The following is a 21,114-nucleotide window of genomic DNA, read 5'->3' on the forward strand; positions in this document are numbered from 1 at the left end:
TTCAGCTCCTCTCAGCTCATAGATACTGTGGTGATGGTGGTGGGAGACGAGGAGATGCAATATAAATCTGTTCCTCTCTCGCTGCTGGAACGGGGCTGGGATATTTGGATGGGACTGACACTGACATCATCCAAAAAAAAAACACTAGAGAATTCAGAGGGATGTGGGTGGCTGTGAGCTGCTGTTGTCATGGTGATGTGGGGGATTAAGATCAAGAGTGTGTCCCACCCGTCAAAACTTCAGGTTGTCAGTTTCAGGAGGGGGCGCGCTTATACACCCAGTCGCTATTATTGTCCCCCACCCCTCGTTCTCGATGTTGGCCTACAGAGAAGAGTGGTCTCTCGCCTTCTCTCTTCCTCTCTTTCTCTCTCTTTCTCTCTCTCTCTCTCTCTCTCTCTCTCTCTCTCCCAGGTGTTGTGAGCTGCTAATGGAGAGACGGGGCTCTAAACATTGGGTCCTTTAATTCTTCCCGCCTCCTGTAGTCTCGGGGAGGTGTACGCTGACGCAGCCAGACACATCGCCGCCTCGCAATAGCCTGGGAGACCTGCCGGACCCGCCTTACCGGGGTAACCGGCCTCTCCGGCTGCTCCTTCAGGTCCTCTCTCGCCGGGCCTGCCGTCCCGAGCCACTCCATCAACACCAGGAGGACCTGTGGGCAGGAGAAGGTTCAACATCAAGTGGGGATTTTTTACTGATTTCCTGGGGTCAAGATCAGTCCATGTTGAGAAGATCTCTCTGAGCTCTTCTCTGCAGTTGGATTACACATGAATGCTCTATCTATGCATTCAAATTGAGTGTATGTGTGCACAGAGGTGTCTGTTTCCCCCAGTTTGAATTAGTGTGTACTGTTGCAATCCTATTACATTCTCATTCAAGAGCATCTGTTAAATGACTGGAGTTAATGATGCTTTTAAAATGCCTTTGAGCAGCCTCTCCCGTGGCAAGAGCTGTAATGCCAAGTCCTTCAGTTTCTTATTGTCCCCTTCCTCTTCTTAACCTTTGGTGAGTATTTCGTACTGTTTTATATTCCGTGTGTGTGCATGAAGCTTGGGAGGCTTCAGCTCTTACCTGGTATTCCTGGGGGTCCTGGTAGTCCTGGATGGGGTTTACCTGGATCTCCTCTGTCTCCCTTTGGCCCTCTCTTTCCTATTGGAAGACAAAGTACGGTGGGCTCAGATGTACCCTAAAAAGCTACTTATTTCGATAATCTTTTAATCTTTTCATTCATTTTTCAATGAGTTTATTGTTTTGGACTGGTGGTTGAATGAAAGAAGGGGGGGTACCCCGATTCTCAAAAAAATGCTGTGAAAGTGCCCTCTAGGGTGCTCATCCAGTGGACAAAATCTGGTGCCCTCTTCTATGAATATGTCACACCTTTCTGCGCACTGGTGCTCCACCGCATACAGCTGCAGCTGCTGCATACAGAATTTCAGCCAAAAATACACTGGTTCAGAACCCGCAAAGTTGGTTCCCATCTTGAACCAAAAAATAGCAGGTTTTCCTTGACCTGAAGTGGGGCTGTCATATTCTGCAGGTCATCGTGCATTGTGCAACGCCTTCTGTTGATAACACATCCTTGATTACAATGATTCCACTCAAGACTGATGGAAACGTGGGCTGTTTCACTGGATTGCACTAAGAATCTTGAGTGGAACCAGTTCAAGAACCAGAGCTAATTTGGTAGAAAAGGCTTGTTTGGGCCCAAGAAATTGTGGTGAGCATTTTTCATTGTTTTGGTTTTTTTGACATTTTATAGACTAAATGACAATCAATTAATCTTGAAAATAATCTGCAGATTAATCGATAATGAATATAATCTTTAGTTGCAGATGTATTGATAGATACTCTACTGCCTATGTCTACCTTTAAGTCCTGTGTTTCCAATCTGTCCAGGTCCTCCAATCATGCCAGGAATGCCACGGGCACCAGGTAAGCCATGTGGCCCCTGAGGTCCAGGTGACCCCGGAGGCCCAGGAGGCCCAGGAGGACCCATTACACCAGCTCCGCCAAGCACAGCCCTCTTGGCACTCACTGCCACCGCTGCTAGCCGCTCTGTAACAGTAGAGACAGACATCATCATTTTGATTAAATTACCTTTGATGATGGGCGACTGATGGCTCAGGAGATGAAAGTAGGGAAATGAGCTAATCTAATCTCCCCTATGGACATCAGAGGTGAATATTCAGGTCAAGACGCTCACCCTGCAACATCTTCAATACCACTTCAATAATATGCTGGTCGGATGCATCACGTCCCTGGAGAGGAGAAGAAGAGGAAGCTGAGCACTGCAGAGAGTCGGCGACCGACCAAGTGCATCGATCAATATGTCCCATGCATCATAAATGTGAGATGGACTCACCGGCGATCCCTGAATGCCTGGCATACCAGGAACTCCTCGCTCTCCATTGAGTCCTCTAGGACCAGGCAGTCCTGATGGTCCGGGGTCTCCGGGTTTACCTGGGTCTCCCGTGGGTCCATTGTGTCCTAAGTCGCCCCTAATTCCTTGCTGCCAAGAGAGAAGCATTAAGGAAGAGTACATTTATGAAGAGATAATAAAAAGGCTGATTAAAACTGATGATATTAAAAGAAAGAAGGGAACAATTGAAGGAAGGAAGCACAATCTCACCTGTCCTTTGGGCCCAGGTTCACCAGACAAACCCTGTCAATGCAAACACAGAGACTCTATTGTTTTCACATTCATCACTTCCATCTATCATTTATGCCTCAGAGACACTCATTGAGCAATAATTCAAGAATGAATCTTGTAAATGAATGTCTAAGAACGCTGCTTCAAAGAGCCAACGTGCATCATTGCTTCACTGTCATGTAAATAGCTCATTTGCCATCTGGATTATTATGGGGATTTGTATGCAAATTCAAAAACAGACTTCCTCTTCTTCTTAACTTCAGCATGTTATGATATTTTCCGCTATAAATCACTTTGCTTTGATGCCTCAAAGAGCCAAATGTTTAAACCGTCTCATCCAAATCCTGCAAGTTTTAGTAAATATATATATATAGACTCAGAGACTTGTGTGGTTCCTTATAAGAAAAAGTTTGAAACAGCTTTAGGTTGTGCAGTAAAAGATGTTTTACCTTTTCACCTTTCTCACCAGCCAATCCCTCAACGCCGGGGTCACCCTAGGCGAAAAAGATCAAGAGGTTGAGAGAGACTGAGAGGATTTTTGTAGAAAATATGTGTCAGCATAGAGCCAAGGTACAACACACAGCAATATGAGATACGCTTGTGACAATCCAGTTCAAAGGAGTAAAACTTCTACTCACAATGTCTCCCTTTGACCCAACTTTTCCTTGGAATCCCTGGAAAGAAAGATGGGTTGAGTGCATGTAAATGTGGTCAAATTTAACTTATAATATCCTCCAAAGTAAAAGAAAAAAAAACAGAACTAAATGTTGATTCAAGTCGGTGACACCGCAGATCACAAAGTAAGAGAGATGTCGTCTCATCTCTGAAACATGGGAGATGAGGATGCTTACATTATCATTTATATTGCTTATTTATATTGCTTGCCTCACTCAGTGATTTACTGTGGATTCATGGCTTTTATTCATGGGTAAACACTGCCCCCAACGGACACGTCTGGGTAACTATAGTGTGTTGGAATACAAGCAGTTCAGCACATGTTTGACAGAGCATTAGAAGTATTATTTCATGTAAACCTTGTCTCCCTTGGTTCCACTTAGACCCTGGGCACCAGGAACACCGATTGGTCCTCTTTCTCCTTTGCCTCCCTGTTAAAAGACATTAAAATAATTATATACATACATATATATATATATATATATATATATATATATATATATATATATACATATATATACATATATATACATATATATATATATATATACATATATATATATATATATATATATATATATATATATATATATATGTGTGTGTGTAAAAGCTAAAACATGTTTTTAGAGAAAAAATATCTAAATAGAAGCAACTTACAGGCTTGCCAACTACTCCCTGTGGCCCAACTTCTCCACGCTGGCCTCGGTCGCCCTGTAGAAGTCAGGCGAGGTGAGTATTTATTGTTCACAGATGCAGTTTTCAGTGCTTTCATGTCACAATCGAGGATTTTACCTTAGGTCCAGGAACTCCTTCCATACCAGCCTCACCAGGGACACCAGGCTCACCCTAGGAGGTCGCAGGTAAAGTACAATTATTCACCCTACTCTGTAATTGCAAATAAACTGAAAAAGAAATCCATATTTTGGTATAAATCTCTGTGTGTTACCAGAGGTCCAGGTTCACCAGACTGGCCAACGTGACCCCTAGATCCAGGCTCGCCCTAACAAGGGAAAAGAGATGGTAAGACGAGGTAAACACTTACATGTAATGCTAAGACCGTTTCAAGATCATTTGAAATCAAATTTAAGATTTTTTTTAGAATGAGTTGTCTACATTCTGTCAACAGGAAAGTACAAGTTTAAAGTAAAAAGACTCCACCAATTTCACACATTAAAGTGTGTTTACAGGTCTTGCGGAGTACGACTGCACATGTCAAAAATGTAGCATAAGGCCTTTGGTGGCTCCAGAGGAAGCGCCATGTATCTGATAATTGCCTCCTGTGATGTCACTCAATGGCTAAACTGCACTGTGGTTAATGTAGGGACCAAATTAGCAGATCTGCATATCACTCCTGTTGGACTAATTATGGTCAGTTTAAAAACAAATGATCAAAATCAACACAAGAGGGCTTGAGATCACCTTCCTTATCCCACACATTATTTTTCCTTTTCAAAACCTAGCGCCTACATTACCCATAATGCAACATTGACTCCAGTCAATTTAGCAGATTTTTCTGGCATCACAAAAGGCTTGATACTACTTTTTCCACATATGCTGTAGTACTTCCTGAGACGTGTAAACACTATTTAATGTGGTAAACCCTCATGTGTTACCCTTTAAGTTCATTGGTAGGTTTAAAGATTTGTATGATCAGAAATGTGGACTTTTACTAAAAGAAAAAAATGAAATTTGATCAAATGTTTGTGGCAATTAAAACCTCACAAAGGCTATTCAATGACTTTAAGATCTAATGTTTATGAAACTGAATTTAGATTTTATTTCAAGAAACTGCAGCCATCCTGCTATATGGTAAAAATGTAATCTTCTAATATGATGTAATATGAGTTTTTAAAAGGCTTACCTTAGCTCCAGCTCCTCCCTTTGACCCTGGACTGCCAGGCAATCCCTACAGACAGAATTATAGAATGAAATTAGTGCAAAGCAAAGTCTGTATCTCGGGTGGGCTCGTGGTAAAGATGCAAACCACATAGTCTCAATATCCTTGGTTTGTCTACAGCTGGACTACTTTGTTTTAGGTCTGATTTCCCCCTATGTTTCTCTCTGTTTCTATACTGTACACTATGCAATAAAGCCGAAAATGCCAAAGAAAAATCTTAACAAGACAAAAAGTTACACCTGTACGCTGTACAGTCTACTTCACATGGTGGAAATACAGAGAGTGACCCTGAAAATGGAAGTGGTAATGAATGTGGATATAAGTACAGTATGTGCTGCTCGTGGGAAGTTATAGTGCTGATCCCTTCTATAATAGTAATAATAATGAAAATAAGCTGCAGTGCCAACTACCAGCAAATACTTTGCAGCAGGTTTCCTTGCAGTGATTTGTGTGTGTGTACGTGTGCTTGCGCGCGTGTGCTATGCTATATCACAGTAGGGTATAAAGCAGACGAAGTTATGGTGTTTGAGTTTGCAGCAGTGTTAGTGTCACCGCAATGACCACACAGCATAGTGTGCATCTCATGCTCCATTACCCTTTAGTCAGAATGACGGGCACACAAACATCACACGCACGCACACACACACACACACACACACACACACACACACACACACACACACACACACACACACACACACACACACGTATGAGTATACCCACTGGTCTGATTGTGATAAATCACTCGCAGTGGGAGGGAAAAACGCTTTTTCAAGGTGGTTGAAATTCTAAAACAGCGTAGGTCACAGGGTCACTGTTAACCTGGATGAGTGCCCAGAAAACAAAACATACCAAGCTTTACAGGTGGCTTCACATTGCTTCGCCACCGTCGCTGTTTCAGGCTTTGTTAAAATGAGGAGGAGAACAGATTGACCCCCCTACGTGGTCTGAGTGACAATAAGTGTTTACAGGCAGGCTTATTTGCATGTGGCGTCAATCCTTGAACAAACACATTTCCTCCCCCTACTACACTGAAGGATCACTCACCGCTGCTCCCTGAGGACCAGGAGGACCAGGCATCCCAGCCTGGCCGGGGCCGCCCTGCAGCACAGAGAACAGAAGAAGAATAAATTGCCATCTTTTTTACTGAGATCGAACGTTCTCATCATTACCATGGCTGGCGGCCCTTTACCTTTATTCCAGGAATACCAGGTGTGCCATCTTTTCCATCAATACCCGGCAGACCCTGAAAAAGCAGGCAGATGAGTCAGTGAACTTCATTTGGCACGCTCTCTGAACGCCACCTCGACTGTGTAGTGCACAAACAAAAGTGCGTCACTCACATTCTCTCCCTTTTTGCCAACCGCGCCCTGTGGGCCCTGGATACCTCGGCTGCCCTGCAGAAGATAACCAAACCGGCGTCAGTGTATTTGCAGCGCACATCAGGATCACTGTGCCCACTCAACTTCTGAGACACGATTCATCTTTTTTCTTTTTTTTTTGTCTTGTGCCACTGCTTTGACACAAAACTTCAAGGGAAAAACACCAGAAGAGTCACCTACTTTGTCTCCCTTGTCTCCTGCCTCTCCGGGGGGTCCCTGGGGTCCCTCCTCACCCTACGAACAACAGAGAGAGGCTTAGTGAACCTTAATGTGGGTACCTATTTTTCTATGAGGAGTCTACACTCTTTGTGTGTGCGGGTGTGTCTGTATGCGTGTGTGTGTGTGTGTGTGTGTGTGTTCTTACAGGAGGCCCAGGAATTCCTACAGGTCCGTTGATGCCCTTGTAACCACGAGGACCCTGTGGGAAAACAAAAAATGTGCCATCAATCACTTCAGATCAGGGAGGATGCTAAGTCACAGTAGCCTACTATTCATTGTGATAAAGGGGTAATTAGCGCTTAACTCACTTCGCTAATGGGAGCTACACAGAGAGCCAGCCACTCTTGCTTTGGCACTAAGCCGGGGCGCTAACTTGGCTAACGCGGCTAATGTTAACAGTAAGACGGATGGCTACAGCGGATCATTAACTACAGATGGAGGCACCGCGGACCCAGACAACCCCAACTCATTAGAGGAGGGGAGAGATTTGTGTTAGCATCATTTCCATATGTCCCCATTGCTGGTAATGGATGATGTTTGTATAGTGGGGGCAGGTCTGGCTGTGCCTCCTTGGTGCTCATCTAAGAATGAGAGCAGACTCCTACCCAAAGAGAAAGAGGGCGAAGAAAGTAAGATGAGACAAAAGTAAAGAAACGGTGGTACTCACTGCTTCCCCTTTAGGACCCATCATCCCTGGATAACCCCTCAGACCCATCGGACCCTTAGAGAAAAGCGGGGAAACACAGGGTGAGACAGAGAATGACTCAGGTCTAGTCATAACAGCATGTCCTGTCAAATCAAGATAATACCATGTGAAAAAATACAATATTATTCTATGTGTCTAACTTTGTCAAGTGACCTAAAAAGTTCACAGCATACCGGAGGTCCTGGGATGCCCTGTTCCCCGGAGATGCCCACTTCTCCCTTGGTACCCTGGTGGAGGAGAGGAAACAGAACAGGCTGATTAGTTTTCTCATTCTGTGCTGCTATCTAATGCACAGCTGCCTGCTACGAATCATGGCACATTCAAACATTTTCACAGAGCTGCAAGCTGCAGGTCTAGGTTTTGTGTGCCTAACCGTAGAGTTGAATCCAGTCTGTGATGCTTGCTGGTTTCTTTCGATGTCTGAACTGGTCTTTCATGGTTGTACAGTATACAGGTATGTTTCTGGCTGAGCTTATTAAAAATCTAGCGCAAGGCAGTCAGCCAGCTAAAGCTAGCTGTAGAAAACCCTACCAATGTAATGGAAAGGGTTGGGTAGTAATGGATTACATGTAATTTGGATCATGCAGTCAGAATACCAAAATAAGTAACTATAATCAAACTATAATACATTTGTTTTTTTAAAATGTGTAATTAGATAGTCGTTGCATTGTCAAGGTTTACTTGATTACATTTTGGTTGTGTCTTTAAAATATGTCAGTTTTAAAATCATGACACGTTTTCCCGCCTCTTCCGGGACCTTATTCCTGAAAAAAATTTGTACAGCAGTCAAATTTTTGATCCCTTTTGAATTGTGCCATGAATCACACACACAATGTTTTTTAATTTAAAAGATACTTCTGCAAGTCAAGAAATTCCCAGTTTGTTGTAAAGATAGTAAAATATCATCTAGTTTTGTGTAAAACCACTCTGTGAAATACATCACTTCACTTAATATACCACAAACACCAACATGACGATCGCCTTAGCAAAGGAAAAGTATTAAAAACAATAAATCTGGCCATATTGACAACTGCAGTTATCTGAAAGGAGAGGTTAGTCAGTTTTGGGAGATAACTAATATACAGGACCAACTCTATGAGGGGTCAGTTATGGGTTAGTTTCGCTGAGCGTCAAACGAGATGTCACTTAGACGTCTGCTGCGTGTGAGGTCTTTCTAATTATCTAATTTCACAGTCTTATACTTGATTAGTTTTATGACAAACTGCGACTTTGGCAAGTTTAAAAATTGTCTTTGAAATTGACAAACTAACTCCTGGCACAATTCAAACAGCATAAAAAAAATATGTGTCTCTCGTCCTTCACTACCATATATATCTTTGTCTGAAATAAGGTCCCATGGTGGGACTCTCTGTACCACATGATGAAGAATACAAGCAGTACAAGAGTGCAACCAAATTCGCTAACTGCATTTTATTTGCATTTAAAATATTTTGCGATGTTTGAAGAGAAAAATAATGTTTGTGGAACTCAATTTTTTGTGGCTGTGTCCATTTTTAGTGTATGGTGCTGCTGTATATTAATATGGGGCAGCAGTGGTTCAGGAGTTAGAGCAGTGGTTCGATCCACGGATCCCCCAGCTGCATGTTGAAGTACCCTTGGGCAAGATAATGAACCCCAAATTTCCCCTGACGAGCAGGTCAGCACCTTTCATGGAAGCCTCTGTAGACTGGAAAAGTGCCATGACCATATTTTCAAGGTTTTATTTTGAAGTAATCCTAAAGTATTCAGGTTAGGTCGTGTTATCGATTTATAACATGTCATGTAAAAATGTATTCAGTAACTGACTACATTTCAAAGTAACCTGACCCGACCCTGCTGTTGGGAGCTCAACCAGTTCATCTTGGTGTGGTTTATCCATGTTATTACAGGCACAGCTTGACCTGTTGGAAAACACACTTTCTGCTTCTTTCTGAGAGCTGGATGAGGAGATCAATAGCAGCCTCACATCTGTTTGCTAGGTATGGAGCGGTAACTTGGTGTGTTGGGTGTTTTGAGCGTCTGAGGCTGCTTGTGCGGGAAGATCAGAGGCTAATTCCTGAGGCCTGGCTAGCCGCTCCCTTGGAGCCCACTGTGTGCTCATTAGCTCTGCTTAATACAGCAAGGTGAGAGGGCTGCGCGAACCCTGACTCTCTCATCCTTCCCTTCATGTACCTGGCTCTTCAGCACCCCTTTCATCTGGCTCGCTGCACGCTGACTGCAGGGCCAAGGCCAGGCCTGACTAATCGCAGCCAGATTAGTGCCAGTCATGTGCCTCGGGGGGCTTCATTAGAGCTAATCCTTGCCTCTGCTGGTCCAGAATGGTGGGTGAGTGTGCAACACTGTACAACATGTACATGTATGGATGTTTAAGTGCATGTGCGGAGCAGAGATAGTGCAGCTCACCGTTTTTCCTATGCTGCCAGGATCTCCAAGAACACCAGCACGTCCTTTGTGTCCCTGGAGGGCAACAATCCGTCAGAGGGGATGTCAGAACTACTTTGTGATGCAACATAATCGCAGATGCTGAAAGAGGCAGGCTTCTACCTTCAGGGCAACTTGAAACAAACTCGACTACTCACCTTGACTCCCAGCAGTCCCTGGGGGCCTTTCGGTCCTGCTGGACAGTTAAGAGGACACTGTTGTCGAGAGAAGGAAATACACGGATTATGAAAAGTGAAGTCAAAACAGATTTGTAACACGGGGGCATGTCGTTAGATCTTACCTGGAACTCTGCGCTGCCTTCTTCTCCACCAATGAACTTCCCTGGAGGACCCTGGACAGACAGATAGATGGCTGAAGGGGCAGATAGATGAAGAAAGGCACCTGGCCACTACTCCCATGAGCTGAGCCAGCACTATCTCTCCCTCTCTCTATCTATATCTCCCCCCATCTTTCCTTCTCTCTGTTTATAGATTGAGTTAGAAAGTAAAGTATCTCTACAGGGGATGATGTATTCCTGCAACAGTCAGATGAGACAACCCACTGATCTAATGGGGGGTTTATTTACCCTAGGACAGCACTAAAGCTAAACAAATACACTCCCCTGGGCTGGGAGCATCACTCTCAATGAGGACACCTCCCCCTTCTTGGAACCACTCTGAGATGCACACAGGAGAGTACATGTACCACTGAAAACAGAACTTGAAAGTGCACCGCTCAGAACTGTTTGTGATGTCTGTTGGGACCCGTACGAGCCGCAGTGCGCTAGGTGCTTTTGTTATCATGCAGCACATTTTAAAAAACACATTAATTGCTGCTGGTTTTGCAGAACGGAGCAAGATAGCATGAGAAGATGTTGATTTTTACACTGTGATCCCGTTCAATAATATATAACTTCACTGCAATTATACTGGTGTAACTATATGCTTGATTAAGCTCAATAAACTTTGTGTAGCTCATTTATGTCTCCCTCTGTTCACAGCTGTTCTCGGCAGTCTCACTGAGAAGATGTGAAAAGATTTGCTGTGACATCAATTAGAGCTCGACTGATACATTTGCTCAGCCTATATTAGCTTTTTGCAGATCGTGTCAACGTCTGCCGATACAACAAGAAATTACAGCACATATTTGGCAAAGATTGTGTTTAAAGCAGTTGAAGGAAAGTGTCAGAATTTCATAGAGATAGACCAGAGAGGTTTTTTTCTCAACAGCAAAATATTTTGAGCGGTACCTGATCGACAGCGGGAACAATTATTTGTTAGGATTATCAAATTAGTTATTATGCACTTATCACCAACAGCCTTCTGCTCTGCTAATAACAAATGAAAGTATTCCTAATAAAAATATGTTATGTAGTTGCGTAGTCAACCTCTATTTGAGGCATAATAAAGTATGTATTAATCTTAGTGATGGAATGTAACCAAGTACATATATTCAAGTACTGTACTTAGTACAATTTTCTGCAACTTTACTTTCACTACAATCCACCTTGGAGGCAAACATTGTACTTTTTACTCCACAACATTTATTGCATACATTTATATATATAATTTACTTTTACTTGTACATAACTTGTGTTGGTTTATTGTCAAAAAACTGCTTTCGATACTCAAGTACATTTACTATCAGATACTACAGAAACTTTTACTCAAGTACTGTTCGTACTTTTTACTCAAGTATGAATCTTTGGCACTTTTTATACCACTGATGGATCTTAATAAAGCAACAAAATATCAGTAAAAGTTACAATAGCATTAGTATAGTATAGGTAAGTTAAACTCAATAAGTGTCAATACTGACGTAATTAGCTTATTGGATATCACAGTGACGTCACTGATCTAAGTCCTGTTCGAGATTCCATAGACTGATTGATTGTCAGTTTCAAACTTATGTGTAGAGAACTGCTTACTAGTAGTAGATAGAGCATAGCTGCTGATTTGATGTGTTCAAGTAATTCTTTTTCTGTCCTACACCTGTTTATATGTGAAGCCTACTTAACCTACACTTCAAATAAATTGCTGTGGAATATTGAAATGTAATATTTCTTTATTTATTGTTTTCCTTTCATAATAAGCACTGTGTGGTTTGCTACAGCCTCATGTAACCGACAACCAAAGAAAAAGAGTTCTGGTATTTTGAACAGTATCCAAATTCAGGTATCGGATCGGAACTAAAAAAGAATTGGATCTATGCAGCTGTACTCCTGTTGCTTATGCTTACTACCCTTATCTTTTTCTACTGTAACAAAAGTGGGGAACTGTGTCTAGTTTCAAAACATGAACAGCGAGCTGTCAGGAAATTATGGATGGATTTTCGCAGCATGTACAATATCTCTCCAGTGTACCCTGAAAAGATCCTGAGCTTAGATTAATGGAAGGTGGACAAAATAACATGGATACCTGCAATACAAGGGGTCCTATGAATTGTTAGTACCGATATACAACACAATCTACAGTGATGTATTGTGTGTTCCTGTTATCCCATCGTTCAATAGCAGTCCTACCTCTAAATCTCAAGTTTGGCATTTGTTTCATTAGAAATCAGAGAGAAAGGTGATTATGATTGGATATTTGAATTGAACAAAATCAATAATTGCTGATATTTCCTAGACAACTAATCCTGGGTGGACACTTACAGGTTTGCCAGGAGGTCCAGGAAGTCCTGGAGGTCCAGGTGCTCCCAAGATACCCTAAATGATGAAAAGGAAGGAAAGAAACTGTGAATAAGGAGCTGAAAATGTTATAGTCTGGTAGCTTATAGACGTTTATAAGTCAAGGCAGTTATTAAAAAAAGTGCAGCTTTGCTACCTTTGGTCCATTTGGTCCAATTTCACCTGGGAAACCGATTGGTCCTGGAGTGCCCTAGACAGAGAGACACGGAGAGCAAGAGAGAACAATGTGTACACATCCCAGCAGCCTCCAAATTATTTCCACACCTCAAAGCGAAGCCATTAAGTGATAAGAGCATAATTGTATTACACCATACAAGCTACTTACAGCCAGTCCTGGAAGGCCGGGTCCCTGTGTGGACAGAAGGGACGAGGGGTTAAATTACTGTATAACAAGTGGAACCAATCCGTCAAAGTATCAATTAACGTTTGCGAAAGCCAATTAATAACGGCAGCAGTAATTCAGTAATATGTGTGTACAGTGTCAAAGTGCAGGGCAAACAGTGCTCGAGAAGAACAAAGCGACAGGACGCAATCACTTTGTGTTTGCTGTGTGTTTTGCTTGGAATTAATTATAAACACAGTAATTGAGTAAGTAAGCCTTGTTGCAGGAAGAGCAGCCCACAGGGCAGGATCTCCTGTCTGTGCAGCAGGAGGCAGCTGGATGTACAAGCACAGCCTCCAGACAGGACGCCTGCTAATGCTAAACAAAGGATTTAACTAATAGTGTTGCGTTCAAGCGTGACATTGGATGACTCTGAACTTAATGTTTGAATATATTGGATGATGTCTGATAGATGGAGACTGAGCACCACCTAGTGGCGTCAGACTGTGCTACAGACGACGTGCAGGTGTGTCTACATGACACTGCTGAATTGATTTAGGTGCATGAATTGCATGTAATGATAACATGTATATAAAATGTGAATCATGGAGAGCATGTTTCCTCTTTATTAAGGGGGTGTGTGTGGGAATAAGGCTCGTGTCGGCTGTAGAAGGCATATGCCACATCTGGATAGACCAAACCCAAAAGGGGGGCACAGCTGGTCAGGCATTCAGGCATGAAGTTAAAGAGACTCTGGAGGTTATCTTATGAGAGCAGCTGGGTTACAATATGTTTGTTATGAAAATGAGTTATGATGGGCTGAATCAGGCATCGTTTGAAGCCTATTCTGTTCAGAGTATCATGACAGCCTTGTTACGTACAATGTCATCTAATTAGTCAAAGTGCACCTTGTGCAAGATTATTATGGTAAGTATATTAGTTTTTACAGTTGCAGATTTAAACTTAAACAAATGCAATACATAAAAGATTAGGCCAATGGTCTGTAACCTTTTTGGCTTGAACGGACCTTTGGTCTTCTTTAAAGTGGCAATAGACAACTTTTTACTCTAACTTATCATTCTGAAGAGAATACTGAGAATACTTTCAATTTGCTATTCAATCTACTACCAGGCTCCATTTTCCCCAGACAAACAAACATCGAAAGGGTTTAAAAAGTTATCTACTTCCACATTAAATGATGAATAAAGGCTAAATTCTTCAACATTTCATAGAAGATTAAAGATAAAATACGAATAGAGTTTTGTATTGCAGAATTTTGTTTCCTCTGTCATACAAACAGATCATCTAATGAGCACTCAGATTTATCTTGTGAGCCACTCGTGGAACCACTGCACTAAACTAGCTGTATATAAAGAAGCTAAAGCTAGCCTCAACAGTAAAATGCTACTTACATATTGATACATCAGCAGCAATGTAATAACGTGATATATAACAATGCATCACTCAAAGATTAATTTTACTTTTGGCACTTCTTGATGATTTGGCTGGGTAACATCTTATAATAACCATCATTAATAAAGTAAATTTATGGTTAATTAAACTTTAGTTACTAGTTATTTCATTGTTTAAAAACATGCAATGCTTTAAGTTGCAACTGATGTTTATAAACCTTCACAATTACTCAATAAATTATTTATAAAGCATTTCATTGTTAATAGTCAACTAGCTATTGACTTTATTATTTTAGTTATTTTAACAACTTTATTATTTTAGTTATTTTAACAATGGTTATTTTTGTACCTATACCTACCTGGAGTATTTTTACATTCTTACATTGTTATATGGTCATTTTTTTAATTAAGTAAAGACTCTAATAAACTTCTTCCACCATTGTATCGTATAAGAAAATAAATTATATACATTAACACATCATGCCTACTTTGTAGACACTGAAGGGTGATAGATAATCGTTGACTTACAGGAGCTCCAGGTTCACCACTCGGTCCAGGCTGACCCTGCAGACAAAACAACAATGTAACTAAATTAGCGACATGCTAGAATCTTAAACAGATAAATGAGGACAATATCATCAGGTAAAGTTCAATGCTATACTAAAGGTAAAATGCAGTTTTATCCTTCTGTTTTTCTCCTAGCTCAGCTTCATGCTCAACACAACAGTGACAAGAAACATGACCCTGAGACCTTCTTGTCATCAACTGGACCTCATGAAATATGAAATCTGTTCTCATGTGGAGGTTCAGACACTTGCCTTAGGGCCGGGACTCCCAACAGGACCTCGATCACCCTTTGCTCCAATCAAACCCTGGAGACAGACACAAAGAGATGTTGGCAGGCAGATATGCTTGACATGTATATCGGGGTCAAAATATCGCAGGAGGTTAGATAGGAAATTGTGGGTTACCACTGTGCTTTGCACGGGCGATATATGGGGCATGAATCCTACCAACAATAGGGCTAATCACACATTTGATCGAAACTGACACTGTTCTTGTTAGTAATTAGGAAACAAACCTGAGATTTGAGATTCCAGGCCGGATTACTGGCTAAATCTCTGAGGAATGCATGTGAGTGTGTGTTTGTGTGCCTCTGTTAGCATGTGACACTCAATTCCCCTCCAACCAAGCCTGAAGCAGCAACTTGTGTTAGCATAACTGAAACCAGAAAAGCTGCACCACAATTAGTATCAGGTGAATCTATAACTGAAGTGCCTCAAAGCTATGAAATCATTTTAAATTCATCTGCTCGTCTTTATCTCAAACTCCTCGCTACCTGTGATTACCAGAGGCTGAATAGATATAATCAGCAAGGGATTATGGGTTCGATGTAATGTATATTAACCTCATTGAATACGCTTTAAATACATAATCACTTTGCTGACAATAAACCAACAGTTTTGAGGTCAAGGGTCAGCGAGGCAGTGTCATGGCTGTCAATGTAGAATACAGAGCCAGCCCATAGAGGGAAGCTCTGAAGGCTTTACTGTGAAATGTACAGTAGCTTAATGTAGCTTATCAAGCTTGTTTTTTTATTTAAAATTCTAAAGTGGAAAAAGGAGCTATGAGACATTACAACCAAAATGATCACAGCGAAATGGGAAGCACTAAAACACTCTAAATATTACATTAAAGCTACAAACAAAGGCTGAACACTAATGACTTTATAATGACTTAAAGGTACTCTGTGGAATTTTTACTATAAACAGCTTTGTTAACATTTAACATTTATCAGCTAAAGTCACTGTGCACATCCTTGCAGCAACATTGTAAAACATTTTCTCATCTGCCAGGCTGTGTCAAGGAGACAGTGGATATCTTCTGAAAAACCTAGTAGGTGGACCTTGAGTTTTCATTGTTTGGAGAAACTACTTTCATGCCTTCAGGTGTGAAATGTGCAATGCTTGAAATCATAACAGCAAGCAAGCTGACATGTAAACAGTTATATCGTTATGACAACTGAGCAAGCTGAATTGCTGCAGAGGACAAGGTGACAAAAAACAAACACACAAAAGTTTTCCGGAAAATGTTAATTCTGTAAGTGGACATTGAGTCGAGATTGTTCTGTCAGACTCCCAATGTGTTCGGTTTCTTTTTAATAGCCCTTTCCAATCAGCGCAGCAGGTTGCAGCGATATATCAGTTTCAAGGTACACTGTGGTATGAAACTTGATGGTTACCGTACCGTGTTCATTTGCTAATCTGAATTATTGACTTCTACCATATCAGTGTTATGAAATATATATGTATATATATATATATATATATATATATATATATATATATATATATACATACTTCAATCACTTCAAGTTTCATGTCTGTGGGAACATAATATTTTTTATTTAAGCTGAGGATAAGAATAATAACTGTGTAATACCGTATACTGAGCTAGCATGATATTTTCTCAGATGGTTATCATGCTGTGAAAATCTAATACCGTTGTTGAACCCTCGTCACAACATTTCACACTCATGGTGTATATGTACATTGTCGTACAGGTACAGGTGCGACAACTGATACAAACAACACAGAGGCCCACTCATCAAAACACTGCACTATAGCACCACCAGTGGCCAAAAGTACAACAGAGTACCTTTAAAGTTTTTATCTCATTATGCTTTTTGACTTTTTATTCATCATCATATTATTTATGATAACCTTCACCAACCCTGTCTTTGCTTTTACTATTGTAATAACTTCGGGCTTCAAACATCCCCATAAATATATTTTATTTAAATTAAATAAAATATAGGTCCTTTAAGGTATTTGTCTGTTCTTTTCACAATATTCATTAGAAAATTAGTTATATTAATTTTTGTTTCTTTCATTTATATCAAAAATACTTTTCCTTTATATTTGTAAGGCCCTATCTTGCTATTCCCAGTTTCTTTCACATTTGTTACCTGAAAGTTTTTTTTCTTTGCCTTAGTAAGCTGTTTTCACATTAAGCCTCTCAGAATGTTTCTTGTGGGAGGCAGTGACTGTTATCGTTTCATTCACATTTACAAAGCCCTTTCTCTGTCTTATTTCTCTCTGTGTGTCTCATTCTTTCTCTCAAACACACACCAAATACCGACATCACTCAGTTTACTTACGTCAATACCATTCTCTCCTGGTGCTCCATCAGGACCTGGCTCTCCCGGCTCTCCCTTTAGTCCCTACAAAAAAACACACTATTGTCACGGACTAAACCAAATCTGGATGAATCGAACATGAAAGTTTTTGTAATCTAAATTCTAACAAGCAGTAGAGTACAAACTTACTGGTGGACCAGGGGTCCCAGGAGGTCCTTTATCTCCCTGCAGGGAGACAGAGTGGAGAGGTTAGCTCTTTTATCTGGTGTTTGTTAATTTAACTTTGGACATTTGTCATGTAAGCAACATGACCAATCAAACTCATTCATAAAACTCATTATATCTGTGTCTATCTATCACCACCTTGTCCTTCATCACTTTCAGACTTGTTTCCGACCCCTTGGCCTTGCAAACAGGGTTCCGGACCTTATGTGAATTAACTGATTAATTAAAGGTTTACATAAAAATAATAAATATGAATTAAAATAAAGAAATTAACAAAAGCCTGTGTATTCAACCAGTTCTAATACATCATTAAAATGGGACAAGTTGAGAAAGTTATACTGCTACTGAGATGGTCATCGTAGCTCTGCATGAATAATGCAGAGACTGAATGCGACATTCATGAAAGGCTGGAACATTAATATCATGTTCTACCAGCCTGGACACATGTTCAAAGACTTCAGTGATTAAACAATCTTGAGATGAAGCCCAGAGTTTTTCTACAAAGGCTGAATTCTCCATCATGTTGACATCCCACCTTTCCTGTGGCAGAGACCCAAAAGGGAAAAAACCACAGCGTTCGAACTGAAGGGCAGACTACACCTTCAAGTGTGGACCAAGACACATTGCTCTTTTTTCTTAATGCAGTAACTTGTCTTTGCTGTATTCTGGTGACAAACTAATACTGAGAACTCAGCAATGGATCAGTCACAAGTCAGAATGCACAAAGAGCATATCTGGGAGATGCATATAAAAAAGTTGGTACAATAAAGTTTTTAAGATCATAAACTTTTGCAAATAGTTTAAACATATTAGCAGATCTGAACAAGTCTAAAATCTAATCACATTTCATTCTGGATCATGGATCAGACACCACAAAGTCTCTACAGGCAGCCTGTTTCCTGCTCCAGTAGCCCAGCAGCCTCCATTTACAACATATTTATCCAACCTGTGTGTAGTTAACCCCGAGAATATCTCAAATGTATCACATTACTGTGACACAAACTCTGGATTGAGGCAAGGGTCCCGTCTCAAAGACCCCTCTCTCTGCTGGGAACAGAGCTCTTTTGTGCCGGTGTGTTTTCATTTTGCAGTGACCTCCGCTGGTAAGACTGCGGTACTGCAGAGCAGCACAGGGTTGGTATTTCTCCAGCACAATGATGGTCTTTGTGACAAACCTGCTGGGCAAACCTGCGTGGATACTCACATCAATGCCGTCTGATCCAGGGATGCCAGAGGGGCCTGGTGGGCCGGGCTGGCCCTGAGGTCCAGGTGGACCCCTCTGAAACACAGACAGAGAGACATTTTAAAACTGTTGAATAATGACAAATAACAGTGAACCCTGAGCAATTCTTATAGAACTGTACAAATATCAGAACAATATTGAAAACATTAACATGACTATGATGCTGATATTGTAGGCAAACAAATTATATTTAAATGAGCAAAAAGTTATTTTCTTTATTTTCTTTATGGTGTAATTGTGCAGTTTAGATTTAATATTTGGGAATTTAGTTTTATTAAAGCATATTTTTATATAGTGGATCATTTAATGTAATACGATGTAGATTCAATTACTGAATATGCATGTCACAACTATACCAATGGACCCATTAGCCTGGTGTTGGGAAAACAATGTTGTCAAAGCATTGAAAATCACATTAGATAGGCTAGACGTGCTGTACAGATCACGCGATTGGGCCATAAAAAAAAATGCAAAACTGTAAATAACACGTATATAAATAGAAAAACAATAATTGTTAACTTGTCATATAATGTTAGGTTGACCAACATCCAATTATGGTTGGTTAAATGCATTGTGTCCACTGACATCAGCTCGAATGAAAGCATCATAATAAAAAAATACACACAAAAATTAACCAAAATAAGGAAAAAAGGACAATGCTGTATTAAATTGCTTACGAAGAGGGGTAAAAACAAAGGACTGAGGAGGAATGTGGAAGGAGGGGTCACGAGACTGGCACTGTTTACCCCCAGCACCCCTGGCTCGCCCCCACCTCTCCATCCAAATTCTCACTAAGAGTCTTTAATATCATCTCAGTGGGTCGCTCAGTCCAACAGATGAAAAAAGAAAATTGGATCCAACTTTAAAAACTTCCAGGTTTTTCAGAAAAAATGTGTAAAAACAAGAATAATCCTGAAGAGACACAACTGTTTGACATCCAGTAAATAACGTGGAGGTGTCTTGTTTGAATAGGGGCTTTCACGCTCAGGGGACAAAGCTTGTCTGTTTCTGTGTGTGTCAGTGCCCACTGACTTCCATCTCTGTCATGGCTGCCCATGAAAAACTAAAAGAAAATCCTCCATTCTTCGATTGATAAAATCTTCTCAGCCACAAAAAGGTTACCCAGGTAATGGCGAATCCTCGCCTTGAGAGAAGAGATAAGTGTCCATGCACGATAAGGATGATAATCCACAGAAGATAGTCCAGTTTCATTTGTCTCCACAGCAGAAAGAGAAAAAAAAACACTTTCTTTTACATGCTATAAAGCCAAGTAGTCACCACAAACAGATCTGTGTTGGCTTTTTGATCACTTTAACCAGAACCATGACAGCACAACCTATAACATCACCTCAAGACATCAAGAGCCCTTTCCAGGGGCCCTTATCCCCACTGAACCCCAGATAAAGCAGGTTTCAACCTCCCCTGTCCACTCACCACTTGAGCCAGAGCCAGGCACAAGGTCTGCAGTAACACCCAGGTCTTCAGCAAGGCAGAGATCGCAGCCATGGTCCCTCTCCCCTGTCTGTCTCTCCTCGGTTCACCAAATCCTCTCTTCTCGCTCCTCTTTCCGCTCCCTTACTCCTCTCCAGGCCGGCACAGTGCAGAACTGGTGGAGCAAAGCTGTCCGAGGGGAAGGAGGAGGGGGGTGTTGTGGTGGGGTGGGGTGAGGGGGTCTATGTGCACTGCCCCGAAAAAAATCCACTCAGGAGGGAAGGTAGGGAGCTGAGAGTGGAGAGGGGGATGGATGGAGGGATGGGGAGGGGTGGAGAGGACAGAGAGAGAGGTGTAATAATCCTGACCTGAAAGCAGAAGAAAAATACACTATCAGCGACGTGGAAAACACACACGAACACACAAACCACGTGTAACTATATATAGTTACACACACACACACACACACAGTATCTCAAAACGCCTCAGGTTTTCACCTTAGATTTGGGGCAGGAGAGAACTTACTGAATAAGCGCTCAACAGGCAGCTGCAGACACTGTGATTGGATGCTTTAGGAGTAATTCACATATTTCCTGCCAAGTTGTGAAGCCAGTTGGTCTGAGCAGCAATCAGACTCCTCCCAAAGCTGTGGGAGTGGACCAATGAATGACACCTGGGTGTAAAGAAAACTCTGTAAGACACCCAG

At 41.3% G+C, this 21,114-nt stretch overlaps 1 protein-coding gene across 1 annotated transcript; it reads right to left on the minus strand.

Annotated features, from left to right (window-relative positions):
* Positions 1-443: 443 nt before the first annotated feature.
* col9a2 (procollagen, type IX, alpha 2) lies at positions 444-20,483 on the minus strand. The gene is made up of 32 exons (XM_073462801.1): positions 20,412-20,483; positions 18,939-19,013; positions 17,699-17,734; positions 17,531-17,593; positions 15,189-15,242; positions 14,899-14,934; positions 12,962-12,985; positions 12,773-12,826; positions 12,601-12,654; positions 10,249-10,299; positions 10,106-10,162; positions 9,930-9,983; positions 7,700-7,753; positions 7,488-7,541; positions 6,966-7,019; positions 6,782-6,835; positions 6,563-6,616; positions 6,412-6,465; positions 6,267-6,320; positions 5,184-5,228; positions 4,269-4,322; positions 4,115-4,168; positions 3,980-4,033; positions 3,682-3,753; positions 3,286-3,321; positions 3,097-3,141; positions 2,627-2,659; positions 2,360-2,506; positions 2,201-2,255; positions 1,864-2,052; positions 1,069-1,146; positions 444-649 (listed from the first exon to the last, which is right to left on the minus strand). Exons 1-32 carry the CDS (start codon positions 20,481-20,483, stop codon positions 444-446), a joined length of 2,076 nt encoding a protein of 691 aa, XP_073318902.1.
* Between the last annotated feature and the right edge of the window lie 631 nt (positions 20,484-21,114).

This window comes from Pagrus major, chromosome 3 (genome assembly GCF_040436345.1).
Source record: "Pagrus major chromosome 3, Pma_NU_1.0".
Taxonomy (NCBI): domain Eukaryota; kingdom Metazoa; phylum Chordata; class Actinopteri; order Spariformes; family Sparidae; genus Pagrus; species Pagrus major.